At 50.9% G+C, this 21,684-nt stretch overlaps 1 protein-coding gene across 2 annotated transcripts; it reads right to left on the bottom strand.

The window, feature by feature from the left end:
• Nucleotides 1-1,849: 1,849 nt before the first annotated feature.
• AP5Z1 (adaptor related protein complex 5 subunit zeta 1) lies at nucleotides 1,850-20,143 on the bottom strand. 2 transcript variants are annotated; one of them, XM_030577019.1, is made up of 17 exons: nucleotides 19,999-20,143; nucleotides 18,483-18,620; nucleotides 17,405-17,591; nucleotides 14,262-14,406; nucleotides 12,890-13,002; nucleotides 12,151-12,319; nucleotides 10,612-10,752; nucleotides 9,877-9,914; nucleotides 9,632-9,794; nucleotides 9,105-9,283; nucleotides 6,760-6,902; nucleotides 5,249-5,398; nucleotides 4,785-4,896; nucleotides 4,164-4,261; nucleotides 3,207-3,339; nucleotides 2,804-3,018; nucleotides 1,850-2,305 (listed from the first exon to the last, which is right to left on the bottom strand). In XM_030577019.1, exons 1-17 carry the CDS (start codon nucleotides 20,037-20,039, stop codon nucleotides 2,035-2,037), a joined length of 2,436 nt encoding a protein of 811 aa, XP_030432879.1. In that variant the 5' UTR covers nucleotides 20,040-20,143; the 3' UTR covers nucleotides 1,850-2,034. The 2 variants fall into 2 exon arrangements, with proteins under 2 accessions (XP_030432879.1, XP_030432878.1); XM_030577018.1 differs by lacking the exon at nucleotides 19,999-20,143 and having other exon boundaries at nucleotides 18,457-18,571.
• Nucleotides 20,144-21,684: the final 1,541 nt, after the last annotated feature.

Genomic DNA, 21,684 nt, shown 5'->3' with positions numbered 1-21,684 from the left:
TTAAACAATGTCTGGCCTTGAAAGAGACATTCCCCCTTTTTGGAAAGTCTGTCACAGCTTGAACTGCTTATTCCCAAGAGCCCACACAAGTCACTCAGCTCTCTGCTGCCACCAGCAAAGCAAGGTGGCTGCTCTACCATGGAGTGAAATGTTTTAATTACAAGTATATTCTAGGCTGTTGCAGGCTATGTGTGTGGTTTAGCAAGCATAGAGGGAGAACACCCTCCCCTCTTACTCTTGCACTTTGAAGTCAGTGGTAAAACCACAAACTAATCACTGTAAGATGGAAGTGGGGGGTTAGCCTACCCACCACGCCACAGGGTTCTGTGCAGCCTCATGGGCAAGGCATCTAACCCCCCCTTGCGAGCTCTCCAGGCTGACACAAAACCACAGAAGGCTAGTGTCTGGCTTCTGTGCTGTGGCATACTCAGAACAGCAGGGCTAGGCCACCTGCACAGCAGTGCCTAGAGATACCCTTTAATTGGAACAGAAGCAGGTAACCGCAGGAAGACAGCTCAAGGCTCTTGCTGCCTTATTAATGGTCTAAAGAACTGTGAACATTAGCTTGACTTTACTCCATTGAGCCCTGGAAGCACCCCCCGTCCATTTCCACTCCATGCCCCTGCCAGCTGAGGGCTGCAGAGACAGGCACAAGAACTGCCCTTGAGCCTCCAGGGAATCATGTAGATCCCCAGTGCAGCCATGCTTGTCCCAGGCCAGGGCGCAAGAGCCTGAGTTTGCAGCATGACAAAGCAGGCCCAGCTATCGCTTAATTCAGCAGTACCAAAGCAGGCCACACACATACTGCTCTCCAGTTTTGCAGGCCGCCCCCTACTCCCCATAAGGAGACTAGCGTAACTCACCCCACAGGAGAATCAGCCAGCCTCCACCGCTGGATGGGAAGCACCAAGCAGTCAGTCCCCAATTGTCTTTAGTTAGCACTGCATACTCTGCTAAATGTTCCTATTGCCAGAGTGCAGTCAGGGCCCCTGGAGGGCACATGCTCGCTGCCAGCAGCAGAAAGGGGCATCACCACTCCCCCCTTCTTGTTAATACTGTACATCTCTACAATGTATATAGTTCTAGTGCAGACCTGGGACAAAGATCAGTGCCCCTGTTACAGGCCTGCTGTGTTCAAGGAATTGTTCTTGGTGTGAAAAATAAACTGGATCCAATAAAACCTCCCTAAGCTCCATTTTGGGGGCAGTGGTTTGGAGCCTGCTTAGGCCTTGCTGGGTTCAATGTAACTTTAGAACAAAAAGGGAACAGAGACAGACCCTGGCTTACCTAAATCATCCCCACAAGCTGCCCACGCTTCACTCCATTTGCTGGCCTTCTTGCTCTAAGCACCTGTTACAGGCAGGGAGAGCAGAGCAGGGGGGTGGGAACAGCAGCAGGAGGAGTCACAATGCAGTCAGAGCAAAGGGGACACGTAATAGCTGAATGGTAGGACAGGGCAAAGTGCCCCTCAAGGGACTTGCTTTGGAGATGGCCCTCTGGATTTTCCGAACCTTGCAGCGCAGAGCTCCTTTGGCTGCTGCTCTGAGCTGCGAAGGGAAGCAGGCTCGGCCCCTCCAGCAGATGCCCCTCAGGAAAACCCCAATTCACAAACTAGCCAGCGCCCTTCCCCTGTATCATGGGGTTTGTCTGTCGGGGGTGCATGCTGAGTGAGTGAGCCGCTCCTGTCTCATGGGGGTAATGTCACTGGTCTCACCGGATGGGCCAGGACCCAAGTCCCACTGCAGAAACATTGAGAGGAGTCAGTGGAAACATTTCCTGCTGCAGGGGCTGAGGGCAGAACAGCCACCCACAAACCATAGGGTCAGGCTTGAAGACAGAAACTGTCGGCTCTGGTTATTCCTCTCTTCCGTCATTTATTGCCCATTTCCAGGAAAGTGCAGCTTGGAGCAGAGCCTCATCCCTCCACCTTCCCCATATTTCATTAAGCAGAGTCAGCAGCAGCAGGTTAGTCAAAATACAGCACAGAGCCAGCCAGGTCTCGTCAGTCAGTGTACACTCAGAAATGCCAACACCTCACCCTGGCACAAAGCCAGTCCCCCTTTCTAAAAGCCGGCTGGCCGTCTTCATGGCGAGAGGCAGGGACACGTTAGTGTCTCGGTGAAACCGTGGGCTGGCAACCTCTGCTGATGGCGTCAGTACAAACTGAGCCACACTGGGCATTTTCAACAGGTTCATCAGCTCAGCAGCCCGGGTCAGGATCTCCTCATTGTCTTCCTCACTGTACACCGAGGCCATGGCAGGGCTCTGAACAAACGCTCTCATCTTGGACAGGAACAGGGACATCCTGCAGGAGGGAAGGACACAGCCTTGAACGAGCAGGAGCTTCATGAGAACAGCTCTAGATTCACAGAGCTCCTGCCTCAAAACCACCACTCTTACATCACTCCCTAGATAAAGCCTACAGGTGAAAGCACCCTTCTGGCTGGAACACAACCCCTCCATCACCACACCTGCTGGGTAAAGCTTGGATGGGAACAGCTGAGGGCTTCCTCAAGAGTAACAGTGCCACCTCACTCCCTTCGGTGCCTCCTACTGGGAGTGGATGGGATTACACACTGCCTACAGTACACTAGTCTCGCTAACCACTACCCAGACACATGCACAAGCTGGCTGCCTAGCTGTAATTTGGGCTCCCCCAATCACACTTTTCTGTTGCTTTCACAGTTTGCTTTGTTTCAACTCCTGAGTTTTTCATTAAGCCAACAGGAACACAGCAACAAACATTTATTGGTAACCTGGCTGAACTGCACACTTAACCTTGACCTGCTGCCCTGTTTCACACCTGGGGATCAGATCTTGGCTGCGAGATGCCAGTTTGGTCAGCGTTGTCATGAGAACCGTGATGACACGTGGCGAATACTTGGGGATGCTGGCCGAGGGCCGCAGTTGCGTGATTTCAAACAGCATGGCCTCCAGGGCTTCGAAGAACTTGTTGATCTGCTCCACGGTGCACCTTTTGTCATATGAGACAGACATGTACTCTCCAATAGCCCAGACCTGCAGCAAGACAGGCAGAGAGGTATACAGCCACCAGGGAGAACAGTCTAAGGACGTGACAGATGAGATTAGTTTGCACCAGAGGTAGAGAGGACAAGGAGGAAGTTTGCGAAGAAAGTCCCCCAGTAGCCTGCAGAGGGGGCTACAGGTAGGAGATCCTCTGGATCAGAGGCTGGCAGGCTCCTTACCACACAGGTGAAGATATCCTCTTTGTTCCAGATGTTGCTGACAGTTCCTGAAAACTCCAGAAGCTCCTTGGACAGTTCCACTACCAGGGAGGGGTGCAGCTTACACAGAAGCACCAGCTGGGAGCTCAGCACTCTGCCAGGAAGAAGGGAGAGAGCGATAGCTCGGGAACACAGACACCACCTCCAGACCACTTGTCACCCACAGATCTGAAAGTGCTCGACAGAGGAGGAGAAGCAATGAGATTCAGTATTTCTGTTATGGCAGCGCCAAGGGCCTCGAGCAGGATCACGCCCTACTGCAGTAGGCAGACCTCAGGTTAGTGACCTGCCCAGCAACACAGACAGAGGGACAGAGTTACACTTAATCCCTCCCTAGCACAAGTTCCAAACCCAGAGTTTGGGCTCAACCAACTGCCTGGCACCCACAGGGATCAGAGCAGGCTGCTCACCAGATTAGGTAACCCCAGTGGCCCACTAGTAAGGGAGGAACCTGCCCCCCGACAGGAGTCTGCACAGTGACTACCGGTGAGTGTACATGTGTGAATGGCAAACAAGTGCCTCCGTGCGGGACAGTGGCTGCAGATGTGCTGTGATCAGGCTGTGCATGACACCAAAGCCTTGACTGCAGTGGCCGGTGGCTCCAGTCACTGTCATCAGGGATGGGAGCTCCCTGCAGCTGTTTGTCCAGAGGGTTCATCCACAAGACTCTGGTGTCCAAGTGCCTGTGACCCACATGGTTTTCGTGACCAAAGAGAGGGAGTTGTTGATTTCACTCCAAGCGTGCCACCCACAGGGCACCATGTCACTGTGCCCTCTGAGCCCACGCAGGGATCGTGCCAAGGCTGGTCCCCAGCTACCCTTGGAAAGCCAGACCAGGGCTGAGGGCTCTGTGCTGTGTAACCCTCCTCCTGGCAATTCTACCCACTCTCTCCCCTTCTCAGAGGTGCCTATACTCACCTATGGACATCGACCTTAAACGCCGGGATCTCGTAGAGCTGCTCACTCCTCTCCAGCAGCACCAACACCAGCTGGTTTATCAGGGGGCCGTCTGCAAACTGGAGATGGAGAAGCATTTCCTTCAGCACCACCACAGCCCCCAGCCACTCCAGAGGGGATGCCTGGAGCCTGATCCGAGTGACACACGGTGTTGGGCAAGAGCCTTGCACTTGTCCTGCTGCTGCCACTAGCAAGAGGCCTCACCAGTCAGCAGCTGCTGCTGGAAGCAGCCTGGCAAGGATTTCAAACAACGCTGAGCTACTGCAGTAAAGGCCCTTTTCCACAAAAGCAGCCTGCCTAGCCACAGCCTGTTCCTAGAGGTTCAGTCCCCCCAATCCCAGGAATTCCCTTTACCATTTCCTACACCCACTCTGGGAAATTCAGGGTCCTGGGTATTTTCACCCCCCATTAAGGGCCAGAGCAAAGGGAAGAGGGCACCTTCCTGGAGTGAGCCAGAACCCAAGCCAGAGGGAGTTTAACCCTTTGGTTCCCATGGATATTCTTCCCATGACAAAGGGAACATGAGAGACAGCAACACACAGGACGTGAACTCCCCAGTTAGCTGCCTGCAGGGAGCCCTACCTCTGCCACCACACTGAAGTAGAGCTTCAGTAAGACAGGGATGGTGTCTGCACACTGCACGACCCGGGGACAGCTGGCCATGGACCCCAGCAGCTGGCGAAGAGGAGCCAACCTGTTGACAACAGACCCCAATATCACCATGAAAGCTGCTTCCTTGAAGAATCCCAGCTTCCCAGCCCCATCCTCTTACTCACTACGTCCTTCAGCTTTTGAACACCTTGTAAAACTGAAGAGGAGAGGGAGACGTGTGCCACATTCCAGCTGTGCCTGTACACAGGAGCCAGTCTGTGATCGTACACACCAGCCATGCACAGCAACCCCAGCTCTTCCTCTGCACAGAACCCTGACTGCAGTGCTGCTTCCGCCTCCTGGAACCCACAGCCCTGAGGCAGCTGTGAGACGGGGAGTCATAGCAGCCCTATGCAGCTGAAATGGACGCTGGCTGCAGCTGGCTGACCTCGTACCGCTCAGGGGAGTCTCTGGGGGCAGTCTCAATGCGCAGGAGATACTGAAAGGTGCTTCTGTAGAGTGGGTGGCGGAAGGCCTCCAGGCAGCTGGCTGGCTTGGCAGCAGGATCCCAGGTGGCTCTCTCCGAGATGGGAGCAGAGGCAGATCTAGTGAGGGACACACACAACATAAACTGAAGGAATGGGAACACAGCGGCAAATTGGCTAGGTCGCAGTTAGAGGAATGTTAGGGCGGAAGGGCCCCAACAGCTGATCAACCCCCTAGAAAAGTCCCAAGTTTCATTCAAATAGTTCCCAACAGCAAAATGGCCTTCAGAACAAGAACAGCAACAGGGTTAAAAGGCAGAAAGCTGTGTATAAGAAACGCTGTGTAACAGACGGGGATCTCAGGCAGACTGCACTATTCCTCAGCAGCTAGGCATGATGTTACTCTCCCAGCGCTCTCTCCAGCTGACTCAGCAGCATGCCCTGGCAGAGGACGGTGTAATGTCCTCTGTGCTCCATGATGAGCAAAGTCCCCTCTGCCAGCACACAGCTCCAGTGTGAGTCTCCGTTCTAAGCCTCCCCAGAAGTGCTTCTACACTCCAAGGATCCCCAGGGCATGTATGGGGGAGCGAGCCAGTCATGTTCGTGTTCCCTTCCATTCTCACATGACCCCCCCAGGAGAGAATCTGAACTTCATGTCTGCCCAAGAAGCTAACAAGGGCAACAGGGCAGGACATAAGTGGGCCTGGCAGAATTTTTATTTTCTTATCATTGAGATGGATAATATCAATATTTAGTTTTAAGCTCTTTTTTTTTTTGTAAATTTTTATCCATTCAAATTTTCACAGTTGCAGGAAATTATAGGGGGTGGTGGTGGAGAGATAATAACTACTTAATGACATGTTGGAGGCTCAAAATGTTAAAGCATTATAACCATCAAAACACAAAATATACACAGTAAATATCCCTCAATCAAACTCTAATCAAGGGGCATTTTTCTGACCTTGCCTATCTGTAAACTTTGATCATCATCAATGGAAATACTTTTTTCATCGGTTTGTGTCTATGATGAAATCAACATTTACCAATAAAAATCAAATCCTTCCAAGTCTAAATGTAAGCCTGGCTAACCGAGACCACCAGGTCTGGCATCCTCTCTCTGCCAGTGGCCAATACCACGTGCTCCAGAGGGATGGACACCTACCAACTGCTCAGAGGTGGACATGGGGGAAGGAAGGGAAATTCCTTCCTGACCCCTGACAACAGTCAGCCTACTGCTCAGAAGCATGAGACCTGACTGTCCCTATCTTTGCACGTGCAGCAGAACTACAAACGCTATTGGTCAGGTGCTTTCGCAGCCTCATATAAATCCAGCTACGGTAGCTGCTGCTCTGAACTGATGCGGTCGTGGGTGTTCTTTGGGGCAGCCATTTCAAGCAATTAGTTCTGGCTCAAAGAGTGGGTCAGGCCACTGCCCAGTGTCAACTCCCTCCTAAAGAGTGAGGAGGGGAAGGTGATGTCACCTCAGCTGGATGTCCAGAGCAGCCGCCAAACATGGCAGGTCAAGCAGCAAGTGAAAGATCTCGATGGCTGTGTCTGCACCAAGCAGAGCTGGCAGAAGATCCATGAACTCAGAGATCAAGGCTGGGCTATTCCATGCTAGGAGCTGCAGGGAAAAAACAGGCAGAGACTTTCACAAGCAGCTAGCAGTAAGGTTGCTTCTCTTCCCCCCCAAACCAGGATGGATTCTCCCACCTCAGAGAAGGCAAAGCATATCACAGCAGAAGTTATGGGGTAAAGGGAGAGGAACAAAATGCACAGACCTGTGGAGTGCTGGGGCAGGTCAGCTCTGAGACCCCACAGCCAGAGCGAAACATTTAGAAGCGAATGATCCAAGTCTCTCACAAACCAACACAGCAAGTTTCACCGCACGGAGCATTTGCTTTGAAAGGCGCTCAGGCTGGCCCAGCACAGAGCTGGATTGACCCCACAGGCTCCAAAAAGGGGGGTTGCAAGGATGACACAGGAGATCCCAGAGGCCACCTGCACTGGGGCTGATCTCAGAACTAGCAATTTTGAGTCCCTAAGTCTTAATGCAAGAGAATTAACCCCTGCCCCAACCAGGCCCGGCTGTCCTGGGTGTTATCAGACTCCAATGAAGGAATTAAAGGGTGCTGTGGAAAAACGAGGAGCTGCTCCATCCCACAACACAGTCGTTCCCCTGGGACAGAGCCCATTGACACTCCTTCTGCTAGTTTGGTTGCCAAGCCCTTACTCCCTTGCCCACCCCCAACTGCTGCGTTACGCACTCGGACACCTTCGGATCAGAGATGCTACTCACAGCCTTTCAGGCCCTAAATAACCACATAAACATTCCAGAACTAATCCCCCACCACATACATGCTTTTAAACTGCTGGTGAGTCCTTCCACTGTCTGTCATACATGCATGGCAATGGGCCCCAAACTGTGGGGCATGTGGAGAAATGTTGGGGATGGCCAGCCCCCATGGGTGTGTGTCCATCACCCAGCTGCAGCTCCACTCCAACCCCTGCTCCGCCCCAGCTGCAGCTCCACTCCATACTCCTGGGGAAGTTCTGCGCCAAAAAATTAAAAATTCTGCACACAAATATTTTAAAATTCTGCATATCTTATTTGTTAAAATAACGCAATATAATCACGCTAGTTTCAATTATTTTGGTAATTTATTTAAACTATAGTACAATAGATGGAGAATGGGGGTGGAGAGCACTGGAGGAAATCCCCGAACGCCCTTTGTCTAATAGTAATGTAGCTAGTATTGACTTCACTTCTAGTTATGAGTCAATAAATATATGCAGCCATATGCTCAGTGTTACATCAGAGGCAACTGAACAGCAAGTGAGGGCTGGCGACTCAAACTCACAATTTATATTGGCTACTGACCAGCTCCAGAAAGGTCAGTAGCAAACAGTTCATGGAGCACATTTTGATAGGAAATTTTTTCAGTCCAAAAATTTAGACCAGATCTAATCACTCAAGCACCATAAGCACTTATAAGGCCAGACTGTCCTTTATAATAAGGCTCCTTTACACCACTCTGGCAATGTAAAAGAGCCTTAAAATTTTTACACCTGTTTTATAATCTTGGGGGAATTCACTAAGAACAATGGGAACAATTCACTAAGCAGGCAGGCTGCTACATGCTGCTCTGCCTGAGGGACAGAGTCTGCCCCACTTACCTCCTCAGAAACATCCCAAAGCCCTGCCCCTCTGTGCCGAGCATGCCACAATAGCGAGTGAGAGGGACACAGTCTCTCTCTCAGGCATGACTGCCCCGCCCCAGTGGCGATTTACATCTCTACCAGCTACTCTGAGCACCCAAACCAACCTGCCTACACTGCTGGGGAGGGGTGCATGACCGCTCTTGCAGTTTCCCTTTGTTTCTCTGGTAGAAGTAATTTTTCTGCAGGGAAGCAAAGAAATCTGCGGGGGCCACAAATTCTGTGCATACGCAGTGAGGCAGAACTCCCCCAGGAGTTACTCCACCCCTAGCTCAGCTCTGGCCCCAGCTGCAGCTTCACTCTACCCCCAGCTCAGCTCTTGCCCCAGCCCCACTCCACCTCCAGCCGCAGCTCCACTCCACCCCCTATTCACCCCCAGGTGAGCTCCACTTCTAGTCCTGGCCCCCCCCATCCCCAGCTCCTCTGCTGAGCCAACTGTGCAGCCACAGAGATGGGGCAGAGACAGATTCCATTACTGGTAAGGGGGAGTGCGACAGGAAAAGTTTGGGCACCACTGTTGTACAGCCACCCCCCTGAGCATTAGGGGCTTCCATTCCAAGGACACGTGTGTGGAGAGCAGTGCTCGAACCAGCCCCAGCCCCCATACCTTGAAGAGGTTTGGGAAGCTCCGTCTGAAGATGCTGAGGTTCTCTGTGAAGAATTGGATGTTGTCCCTGCAGAACTGGATAAACTCAAAGGCCAGCATTGGGCTGTGGAAGAGTTGAGCAGGAATCCTGGTGAACAAGTGCTCATAAACTGCCTCTGAATCCACCGCTGCAGTCTCACCTGGGAAAGAAGGCACACTCAGGAGCTCAGCCCACGCAGCAGCCACTCTTCCAGGGGTGGAGATTTTACAGTGGCTTTTGTAACATCAAGGCCAAAAGCAATAGGAGGTGGCAGCATGGTCAAAGCTGGAGAGTTGTAGGAAGCCATTGAGAGGAAGAGTATTTCTGTGCCTACTGATCTAATCTTGCCTCTCAAACAGAGGCCTGAATGAGCGCACAGGTACCGCAGAGATTCCCAAAGCTTATGGAGGCTGGGGGTGGGGGGCGTGACAGAAGCAACATCTCGACCCCCAGCAATCCCTGTCTGAGCAGCTCCAGAGAGGAGAGCACATGTGCACGGTCAGCTTACTGTGGTTCAGGAAGAACTGAGCAATGGGCAGCAATGCCCTGGCACAAGCAAGGTCCCCACTGATTCTGCCATGCAAGATCTTCAGGCAGGAGAGAGTCCGGTACACATAGGAGGAGTCCTGCCTGCAGATAATATCCAGGATAGTGACAGCCTCGACGAGACACTGCGCGAGGAAGTACAGCAGATCAGAACTGTGCAAACAAATCCTCCCCCGAAACCCTCACCCCTGCTCCTTGGGTACTTACAGCTTTTTGCAGGTCCCCATCTGGTTTCTTCAGGGCCCCTGACAGATAAACAAACCAAACTCAGTCCCCTGGTCCACGCTGGGTATTTGTCATGGTTAAACTGGGCAATGCTGGTGTTGGCGTGGGCTCTACTGGGAATGGTTTAATGCTGGCAAGTCCATTATTAGATCAGTGGAAGTCTCCCTTCAGCCTTCAAAACCAATGTGATGAACTGAGCCCTCTTGGACCTCCCCGAAACACAGCATATCCTTTTTGAACACACAGCAGCCCTCTACAGGAGGCATGGAAGAGACAGCCCAGAATTAAGGATGGTGGGGAAGAGCCGTGGACCCTCCTAACTCAGGTAGTTCTGAGCAGTTACAGTCAAGAGAACCCCCACCCCAGTGTCTACAGTTTCCAAAACCCAAATCAATAGCACGAGGTAGAACATAGAGTCTGGCAATAGAACCAGGTGATGTTTGAGAGCTAGCAAGCAACTTCTCCCATCCTCAGCTAATCCCTCTAGGGAGTCTCAGCTCAGATGCCTTCCTCTGCTTCCCCAGACACTAGGGAGTCAGTTAGTGACTCCAAGCCAGAGCCATGGCCTAGCAGGTGGCTTGAATAGAGTCTTGGGCCTAGTCTCAGACCAGTGGGGAGACTGTGCCCTTGGCCCACCAGGAGACTGAAAGAGGTGATTGTTAAGAATGACCCTGAGGAGCTCTGACGAAAGTCCTACATACTCAGACCACAACTCACGCCGGTTGCTTTGCTCGATAAGCCGCTGGCAGTATTCAAAAGCCTTCTCTCTTAGACGCTCCTTCGGGGGAAGCAGGCGACTGGAGGTGGAGGTAGCAGAGACCATGGACATGATAGACCCATCTACCTCTGATTTGTCATCTGCAGAAAAGAGATCAGCACAGATCACACACTGCATGGTACTGTTCGAGAGTTTTACCTATGAACGAGGCTCTACAAACTGTCCAGCTCATCATGGGGGAAGAGATGATACAATGGAAAACACACCTGTATTCACACCCTACACACTATGGTAATAATCTTTGTACAAAGCATGCCTTGTAAGGGATCGTTTGAAAACTCATAATTTGCTGATCAGTATTGTCCTGGTAAAATATGTGTGGCAACATTGTTTGTGAAGGTATAAGGTTCTCCTGTTGATGTTCTCAGCACATGTTCTGAACCCCACAGTCCTGCCCAGACATAAGTTAGATTTGTCCTACGCAAAGGAAGGAACGTGTGCTTGCCTTAATTTGCATTTAAACAGCAAACAGAGTCAGCAAGCAGAGAGGAAAAACAAAGGAAGTTTAAACAGGAGCATTTTTGACTGTTATGCCTCATTACTTATATTCACTTAAAATCTCTCTCTTTGTAGTTGTTAAACTTGTTTTACTGTTTTATCTAATCCAGTGAGTTCAAACTGAAGTGCCAGGATAACTTGTTACCCCAAATGGAGTTATGTGCATATCACTCCCTTAAAGGAACAATGGACTTCACATATTTGTACTGCCCAGGACAGGGCTGGGCAGTAGAGGATATACATTTGTGGGTAAAGATCTGGGACTGGGGGTGTGTTGGGGTCAACCTGCAGCATAACCAAAGGTGGTCACAGCCAAGGTGTGGCTGGCTGACTGCAGCACAGACACACTCACACAGCTGGGAGTGTTTTACATGCTGGAGGCTGTTTGGGAGCAGTCCAAGCTGGAGGCTACAGCAGCATGGCATTGTAAAGGACACCCTGGATTGCAGGGCAGGGGTGATAGCATCCCCTTACGTGCTGTCGTAATGTTCCCACACTCCAACAGAATGTTCCCCTTGGATTGGAATCAGATACCACTTCCCCTCTGTGACATATCAGGGTATAATCCAGAGCAGTGAGTAGCTATCTTCCCGCCTGGCCTTCATTCTTTTTCCATGAAGCCTGGAGGGATTTTTCCTGAAATCTGAGGGCCTACATAAATGGTTAATTCTGGCATATCAGATCATAGTCATTCAGCAGGCTCACTGCGACATTTCCTTCACAACAGTCAAAGCCCTGGCATCCCCAGCTCTTGAGTTCAGGGACCACCATGCCCTGCCAATGCCCCTCAATTCCAACCCACACCCCTTTGTTGGACCAATTCCAGGAACAACTGGAGAGACAGTGCCAAACATACTGAACCAAATGGTGAAGCCACCAGATGCCCTTTCAGGACTAAATCAGGAAACACATCCCACTCGGGATGTAATACAACACCTAACCACAGCCTCTAGGCACACACCCAGCACACCAAGCAATACCTGAATTAGGGCTGTTTGCCCCCTCGCTCCCATAGCACAGCAGCCACTTGCGCAGCATGGAAAAGGCCTGCATATTGAGCCACTGGTCCTCTGTGTAATATTGACCAATTGAGAGCACCGTGAAGAAGTCTGTGGCAACTGCACCATCCACCTCTGTGATAGGGCCAGGCTGGGAATTAGAAGATAAACTGGGTGAAGTGGCAGGACTTCCTGAGGCAGAGATTGTTGGGGAGAGGGGAAGTGGAGTTCACCAAACACAAGAACTGAGTCAGTGAACAGGTTTGTATGTTTACACGTATGGAGAAGATGGGACCTTCCATAACAACCAGAGGCCCAGGATGGGAAGGTGCAGGTCTTTTCCCATGGGAGGGGCCCTCAAAGTCCTTTTATTTCCCATCTCCCTCAAAAGCCACATTTCAGCAACCTTCCGTTTCAAGATAAATGGTTCTCAACACGTGTCTGTGTGGTCACCAAAATCTGCAAGATGCTCTCTTCCACCTCTCCTCCTCCTCTGTCTCTGTACTCCCATTAGCCTAGGAGTTTGAAATCCAAACTCTGATGTTCAAGGTTAAACAGGTCTTAGCCAGCTGCACCCACTGGCTGTCCAGCTGGCTAAGAACAGCAGCACTTCTAGATCACCTTTCCTTAAGATGACCTGAGCTCAGGAGCCTTTAAGGGTGGGGAGGTGACATGACATGGTCCAGGTCCTTTGTGAGGGTCTCTGGAATTCACCACTCACCTGCCTTGCTCTGGGATTAGAGAAGAAGCCTCCAGAGGGCTGTGCAACTCCTTGCTGAACGCTTGCGTATCTCAGCCAGTCCACCATCCTTTTATTGACCAGATTGGTCTGATCTATGGATGGAAAGCAATGCAGGTAAGGGTTAGATTCATCATAGCAAGGGGCCTCTGCAGCACACTAGTCACTAACCGAATTGGTATACTTAAATCTAGCCCAAGACTGCCAGCAGAACTCTTCGTCCAGCTCTTTGCAACTCTCAGAGCAAAGGGATTCCCTCACAGTCAAACTCTGTAGGTGATTTTCTCACACACACACACACACACACACACCCCGGTTCTTCTACTTTTACACAAGCTCAGAGACCAGCACCTTTTGTATTCTGTTCACAGCTCTGTATACGATTCCCACCCCCTGGCTTTTCCCCCATCCACCACTCCTGTTCAATGCTTTATTTAATTTCATCAATGTTCTGCACAATTCTTCAGACTGAAGTCAGAAAGTGAGCACAGGAACCTGGGATTTGTAATACAGATCAGCCCAATGGTACATCAATTCCCAAGTCCTGTCTCCAACAGCAGCTATTGGAAGGGTAGTATCAGAAGGTGTGATGTAATGTAAAATAATGGAATAACTTGTCTGTTGGGGGATGTTTTTTCCCCCTAAGTCAGGGAGTTGTGATTAGTCTGAGCCCTGTAGCATGAAAATGAATATCCCCTATACAGTTTTATCCTATTTAATGTAGCAGAAGCCCAGGGAAGTGGTGCTGTATCCTAGGCAAAGGCAAATATTCCATTCCAGCATCCTCCTTCAAGCCTCCCCTAGTCTCTGTCCAAGGAGCGCAAATCTTGGAGCAAACTCCTGAACCTTGTCGCAGCACAATGCATCATCTCCTTTTCATAGGAGTATTTCTGCACCTTTTTCCATCGAGCCCCCCCATGACTGGAGTGCTCTCCCAAAGCCTACTCACCATGCCATCACCTCACAAAATAGAGAGACGCAAACTGGGGAACCATGCAAGTCTTTCCACCCCCACCCCAAGAGCCTCAGGGTACATATTTATATCGCAATCACTCTCAGAGGCCACAGTGCTAGGCACATACATATGGCAAGGATCTCTCTGCCTAAAGAGAGAGTATCTTTCTGTTCTGGGAGGTGCCTAGCACACTCAAGGACATTGAACAAATAAGATGATGATCCTCAATGGACCAGAGGTTCACTTTCCCTGGGATATAGGTGCCATTTATAATGGCAATTTGCAAGTGCCCCAAGCCATTCTCTTGATCTAAGCCTTTAAAGACCCGTCTTTACCATCATGCTGTGTGATTGTGATCTGTTCATTCTCTGTGGGTCTCTAGGACCCTCTGGCATTTACCTTCAGTTAGGCTTGCTGGCGATAGACTGATGATCTTGGAGAGTAGAGGAAGAAGGTGCCGTGAACTCTGACCCTCAGGCAGTCGCCCTTCTAGGACTTTTACAACACGCTGTCCCACTGCTAACACCTCAGCCTTTTTATGTCCCTTAAAATGAAGCAAAGATTAAAACAAGATGATCATTTGCAACTGAGATTTTAATGATTTCAGCCTTACAAAGGCTTAGATGAGAGCATCTCTGCTCTGGTGCTGAGTGCATCTATTTTACCATAGTCCACAGATCTCTTCTACAAGCTGAAGTCACAGTTCCCAGTGGAGAAAACATCTGTTAAAGCAACAAGTTTGTGGACAGCCACAATTGAAAGTTGAATTTATTTGCGAAAAGTGGCTCTAGCGGACACCCTTCAAATATAATGGTACATTCATCCAGCATGGATGGAGAGGCAAACAATAGAGCTAACAACTCTATATAATCCCTAGTGGTGAATTTGCCAGTATGATTTTTAAACACAAGGCTTGTGGCTTTGAGTCGGATTGATGGAACATGTCCTAACATGCCTAGTTAGCTGGTACTTATAAGGAGAATAAAACACTCTGTTTGGAAGTCTCGCTGTGGTTTAAGATACATAATTAGATTGAATTGTCAGGGGACCTGGGTCTCCCACAAAGATAACCCCTCCTTTGGGATGACAGGCAGATACCAAATCTTTTGAGAGGCTGCCTGCAGCCGGGTGGTTACCCTCCTCCTGCCCTGAAGGGCTTACAACAGCCCGGGAAGAGGGCTGTGGCAGGGGAAAGGCTGGGCTGATTGGAAAACAGCCACAGTTGTGGCTGGCTTAATCAGGACCCAGCTGGCCCTTATAAGAGGGCAGTGGCCCAGAAGGATAGACAGTCTCTCTCTCTCTCTCTGCATTCAGAGAGAAAAGGGCCTGACTGCAAGGAGCTTAATCAAGTGCCTAGAATGGAGCAGGGCTGGGGAAAGGCCAAGGGAGCTGGGGAGCTTCAGTCTAGGAAAGCCTCAGGCTGCAGGCCTGGGGTAAGGCCAATGGGGCACTTGAGTTGCAGGAGGCATTGCAGCAGTGAGTTGTCGCCCCGTGACACTGACCTAGTGGTAGCAGATGGTTCTCTTCCTCCTCCAAAGCCATCATGCTAGCAGAAACTAAAACCCATGCAAGTATTCAGAGTCTCTGACAGTCTCCTCAGCTGGCTGCCTCATCCTCTTGATCTGAAGGATGTAAATCAACACCAACCTGTGGCATCACCTTGTCCACTAGTTATCAGATGTGTGCCCTACTCAGGGAAAAGCAAGTGATTGGGTGTTGAGCTACACAGCTTTCTAGAGGTGAGGGAGCTGCACTTGGGAACCCTACTCAAGGCTAGCAATCCTGTTAACATACAAATACATACACCCTCCCCGCCTCCCCACACATGGACAAATGAACCAAAGAAACACATTAAAGAGGCGGTTTCTGATTTCGGGATCATTACAGTAAAGGAAAATGGTAAGAGGAAACTCCACCCCTCCTGGGTTACAAAGCTGTGACACAGGGAACTGAAGGAACCATGTTGTCATGCTGCTGACAAGTAGCTCCAGGAGCCTTGCCTGCTTTCTAGAGAGAAGCATGATCAATGGCAGATTTCCAGTTTTAAACAAGTTTACCTGCCACTTAGAGGATCTGCTCTTCACCTGTTAGAAATGCCTAAAATTACATCTGCCAGTCTACTCTCCCAACAAACAGAAGAGCAAGAGGCAGAGAAGCCAGGGAAGAAAGTTGCAGCAGCTGCCTCTTTCTGGCAACAGTAAGGCTACAAGCTCTGCATCTCAGGCAAAGTACATAGGACTGACAGAGCTGCAATGACAGGTAGGCAAATAGAATGAGTGACTCACTTCCCACATCCACTTCAGTTCCTTGCAGTTAGAGGAAGAAACCCATCTAAAGGAGACACTGACAGGCAAGAACGAAAGATAGGAGGGTCTTTTTGTAAGGGCTCTGCTGAATAGTTCCCGCTTTCATTACATCAGCTGGGACATTGCTCATTAGTGCCCCCTGCTGCAATGAGTTGCAGTAGCAGCACTAAATCTACCAAATCAAAGCCTCAGCAGCATCAAAATAGAGCAAAAAAATGTGTTACGGTTCGGTTTCTAATTCAAAGGTAAATACATAGATAAGAAGCCGGTTTTAGATCTGGGAATTTTTACGTTTTAACTATGCAACTGCATTCTGGGGAAACTATGCAATTGCCTTCTGCTTTATAAATAAGTTACTTTCCCTAGTAAAGGTAGATTAGAGCCTTGCAACACGACTCGAACCTGACAACAAGTGAAAACAACCCTCCCCTCACCCTTGGGTCATTTCTGACCACCTCTACCTGCCCTTGGGGTTAGCAGCAGCTGCGTGCCATGTTACTGCCAGCCACTACCACCTTGCTGCGCTCTGTGCATGCTGCAGAATGAGCGGGCCAAGGAGTTGCAGCACACAGAGCACAGCAAGTTGGGGATGGCCAGCAGGCGCATGGCATGCACCTGCTACCAACCACCCCTAACCACCAGGGGCAGGAGAGATGGATAGGGGGCTCGGGGAGCCACCATCAAGCCAAGTCTCAAGGATGAGGCAGTGGCAGCTCTTACACAGGTTGGGGGGAAGTGTAGGTTCAGGTTGGTTCAATTCTGACAATGACTCAACACTCTAATGTCGGGCTGGGATCAGCTGTGCTTGACTCAGGCTTTAAAGTTAGGCCAAGCAGACCACTGCACATAATGAAAAACCAGCACCATAAAGAGGTTAGAAACCACAATAAATTTACTTCTTAATCCTTTCCTTTGCAGGCAATGAGCAGCGATAGCTTGAACTCTATTACAGGAGCTTGGACTGAAAAGTTCCTTCCCGCTCCCCAAGTCACAGAGCCCACTGCTCTCATCCACTCATGATAGTCACACGTTGCTTTTAAATATCTCATCATCAAATCCTGAATACACAGAAAACTTTACCATTTGATCCCAAACAAAGCATACACTGTTCTTCTTAATTTACATGAAGTTCCTTCTGTTCTTACGTATACACATGTAAGTAAGTTTTACTCCCCTTGAGTTAAGCGAAGGGGTGATGGAATCTAGACAAGATTCCTGATAGCACAGTCCATCTACCTGAGCCAAGAGGACGGAGGATACTAGACTCAAGAGCTTTGCCTCCTGGATTTCATCGCAGGATAGGATCAGATAATTGCTGGGTGACATCTCTCTCAAGATGGCAGCACACAGAGCCTGAATCTGCTCAGGACACTTGGGCAAACACAGTACTTTCTGCAACAGCTCTACAAATTTGCCATCCAACCTACAAAAAAAAAAAAAAAAAAAAAAAAAAAGAAATCTATATATTAAACAAAAAACAAAAACCAGTCATCCAGGCATCACTAAAAGAAAACAAGAGGATAAGAATGTTTACTTATATTCCTATTTGACAGTTTTGATAGAGTGTCTTCTTTGAGGCTGGCCCTTAGTAATCTCATATTACTCAACCTCTTCAGTCTGAGCATCTCTGAATTTCACTCCTTTAACGAGACCTGATCCAATTCTTAATGAAGTCAGAGGGAATTTTTTCCACTTACTTTAAGAGGAGCTGGACAGGGGGTCTCTAGTTTGCAAGGGGAAAGAGAGTGGACTGGATTTCAACATCTGCAACTAGTACAGCGTTTTCATATAAAGGGAATTTTTTGCAGTCACCCAGCCTTCATTTCTGATCTGTCAAGAACAGAATGCTTTGCATCTCCTGTGGTACTGGAGAAGCACAAGCTTCAATTTCGACATTTTATATTGTAGTAGACACACAGCTGCTGGGCTTAGCACACTGAAGAGGATGCTAAGAAAATATTTTCTGTTACAGAAACAGAAGATAAAAAAACCACAACCAAAACACACACACACAAATTCCATCTTCACAGGTTTTACTTTTCATGGGTAAGGTGCAGAAATATAGATATTATATAATAATAGACAGCAATAGATTTAAAAGAGCACAGCACTCACCCCTGGGTACAGAGACATATTGGTAGATACATTAAAATACGAAAAAGCTACTAACTACTTTTGGTCCCTGCAAATGCAATCCAAAAAGGAAGTAGGGCATATCTGTAGTAGTATTGATCTACAGAATACTGAAACACATTCTTGACAGTACCCTGTTACAGGGACTACCTAACTGGGCTTAACATATCCTCTCACTCACTTCCGGACATATTTTGTGGCTGAAACAATAAGGAAAAGTCTCTGCAAACAGTCAATGGTATCATTTCCCAAGTCGTGATTCTGGAGAAGGCTTGTGATTCGGGAACTAAACTTCCTCAGTTCTTCATCCTGGATCTCCCTAGAACAGCAACACAGGAATTAGGAAACCCTAAACCAGGAAAATTCCATGGTCTAAAACATACAGAAACAAAACCACATAAATCCGCATTCCACTGCTCTGTTAACCTCAAAGCCAAAATACTGGTATCAAACCTATTTCTGTGATTTGAACTGTCTGAAATGTTTGTTCCTTTAAAACCATTTCCCCTTTATTTTTGTGCTATGTGGTCTTTATTTGCTTTTCAAGTTCAAGAAGCCAATTTGTAAGCCTCCTCTCAAATGGCAAGTGTCTTTAAAGAAAGGAAATAAACAGCTACTACCACTTCAAAGCTATGACTGCTAAACTGGCAATTTAAGTCAGAAAAGCTTTAATATCTCCTACAAACAAGCCATTCATCCCTTCATTTGCCAGAATGAAAAAACAAAGCCAAAGCTAGGAAGACCCAAGGATGTCTGCAACTCTCCTCTGAACACATCATCCTGCTGATATCTCAGCAGTCCTCTCTGAAAGAGCATTTTAGATGCATCCTTGGGAGCAAGGTTTCAGGAGAGCTTCCGAGAAGGCTGAATCTGGAATTGTTTCCAGTTGCACTGCAGCTGCACCCACTCCCACTGCCTATTGTCAGCAATGGGGAAGCCTCTCAGCGGAGACCAGCTCCAAGAGACAGCCTCCTGTCTGAAGTGTCCCCTTGTAGCGGCGATAGCTTGGGCAGATCACTTCACGTCCCTGCCTCAGCCTCCCTGGCTGGGCAGTGGGGAGAGTAACACTCCCCACCCCGCTGGGTTTGCAGATGTCAGTGTCTGAGCAACCCTCAGGGTGGGAGCACAAAGCGCTGGGAACACTCACAGCCTCAGGAACGATGTTGGTCAATGCACCAACCGAGACACAACCCCCCTCCCCTGCCTGCCATCAGCGATCACTGCCCTGAGCAGAACCAGCGACCTATACAGGGACAGGAAACCTCCTGCACGCGGGGCAGGGAACCCAGGCGTCCGGCTGCCCCCCTCCCCACGCCGGGCAGGGAACCCAGGCGTCCGGCTGCCCCCCTCCCCACGCCGGGCAGGGAACCCAGGCGTCCGGCTGCCCCCCTCCCCACGCCGGGCAGGGAACCCAGGCGTCCGGCTGCCCCCCTCCCCACGCCGGGCACGCGACCCGGGGAACCCAGGCGTCCGTCCCCACGCCGGGCAGGGAACCCAGGCGTCCGGCTGCTCCCCTCCCCACGCGGGGCACGCGACCCAGGGAACGCAGGCGTCCGGCTGCCCCCTCCCCACGCGGGGCAGGGAACCCAGGCGTCCGGCTGCCCTGAGCCTCTTCACCAGCCACCAGCGAACCCCGCCTCAAGCGGGGCCGCGTCGCTGGCGGAGCGAGGGTCTGGTTAAGCCGGCTCCCCCCGTACCTGGCCTGCCGCAGGAAGTTTTCCGCCCCCGGCGCGAACATCCCGCCGCCGCCGCTGCTAGTCAATGGGCATAACAGGGATCTAGGGCAGCAGCGGAAGGAGCCACACTGTCTCCACTCCCTCCCCGACCACTTCCGGCAGGCGCGTCCGTGCCAGATAAGGGCTCGTGGGGAACGCGGCTGCCGCCGCACGAACAGTTCCGGGAGCAGTCACCGCCCTGCCATCCCCCCTGCGTGGTGATCGTCGCGCTCTGATGAATCATTCCGCAAGAACTGCGCGCGATGACAGTATCCTTCCGCCGCGCGGGGCCAGGAGAGGCAAGAGAAATAATCCCCGCATTATTAGGGGAGGGGACAGGATGACGTGGCTGAAGGCTCATTCGTGTACAGCCCCCCCATGGCCCCTCCCGCAGGAGTGTCAGGGGCTTGCACAGGCCGGGCGGTAGTGCCGCCTGTGCCCCTGCGCTCCCTCACGTTGCTAGATGCCCCAGGACGCACAGGGACTCTCCCTTGGGGCCCAGCCCCCCTTTATCCCCTGCCAGGGCCTGGGGGGCACGTGGCACCTGCAGGGGCTAACACTGCTAAGGGGGGGGCACCCAGGGGCCCAGCCCCCCTTTATCCCCTGCCAGGGCCTGGGGGGCACGTGGCGCCTGCAGGGGCTAACACTAAGGGGGGGGCACCCAGGGGCCCAGCCCCCCTTTATCCCCTGCCAGGGCCTGGGGGGCACGTGGCGCCTGCAGGGGCTAACACTGCTAAGGGGGGGCACCCAGGGGCCCAGCCCCCCTTTATCCCCTGCCAGGGCCTGGGGGGCACGTGGCGCCTGCAGGGGCTAACACTGCTAAGGGGGGGGGCACCCAGGGGCCCAGCCCCCCTTTATCCCCTGCCAGGGCCTGGGGGCACGTGGCGCCTGCAGGGGCTAACACTGCTAGGGGGGGGCACCCAGGGGCCCAGCCCCTATAGGCCCCATGTGCACTGCAGGGCAGGGCTTGGGACTGCTAAAGGGGCCCTGAGGGGTGCCCAGTTTTCCTTCCAGGACGGTCTTTGATGAAAGACTAAAATTTAAATCCTGGAGCCTCCAGGCCAATCCTGGAGGTCTGGCAACTGTAGAGCCCCCTCCCACGCTGAGCCAGCCTAGGGTGACCAGACAGCAAGTGTTAAAAAATCAGGATAAGGGGGTAAGAGGGGGGTAAGAGGGGGGTACTAGGAGCCCAAAATCAGGATTGTCCTAATTAAATCAGGACATCTGATCACCCTAAACCAGCCTGAGACCACTCAGAGCTGTGATGACTGAAGAATGGAGGCTGTAGCCAGAGGCATAATTTATGCACGAGCAGGCTATACAGGGGGTCTGCTACAGCAGCTACCATGATACAGAAATTTAGTCATCATCACTGCAACACTTACTGAGACCCTCCTCCCAAAGCAAAGCTTGGAAGAACTATTAGCTGCAGGAACTTAAAATGGCAGCTGCCCAGGGAGGTGGCAGAGGTGTAGCATGCGAGCAGCCATGCTGGGGAAGGTACAGTTGAAGAGAATTGACCAGGGAGGTGGCAGAGGTGTAGCATGCGAGCAGCCAGGCGGGGGAAGGTACAGTTGAAGAGAATTGACCTCCCTTCAAATATCACCTTTTAGCAGTTAAGGCTCTCACTGTTCAGTCAACACCAAAGCCCAGCTGCGAGGCACTTGC

Source organism: Gopherus evgoodei, chromosome 10 (genome assembly GCF_007399415.2).
Source record: "Gopherus evgoodei ecotype Sinaloan lineage chromosome 10, rGopEvg1_v1.p, whole genome shotgun sequence".
Taxonomy (NCBI): domain Eukaryota; kingdom Metazoa; phylum Chordata; order Testudines; family Testudinidae; genus Gopherus; species Gopherus evgoodei.
Note: the sequence above shows the minus strand (reverse complement) of the source record. Positions and strands in the feature narration are given on the sequence as shown.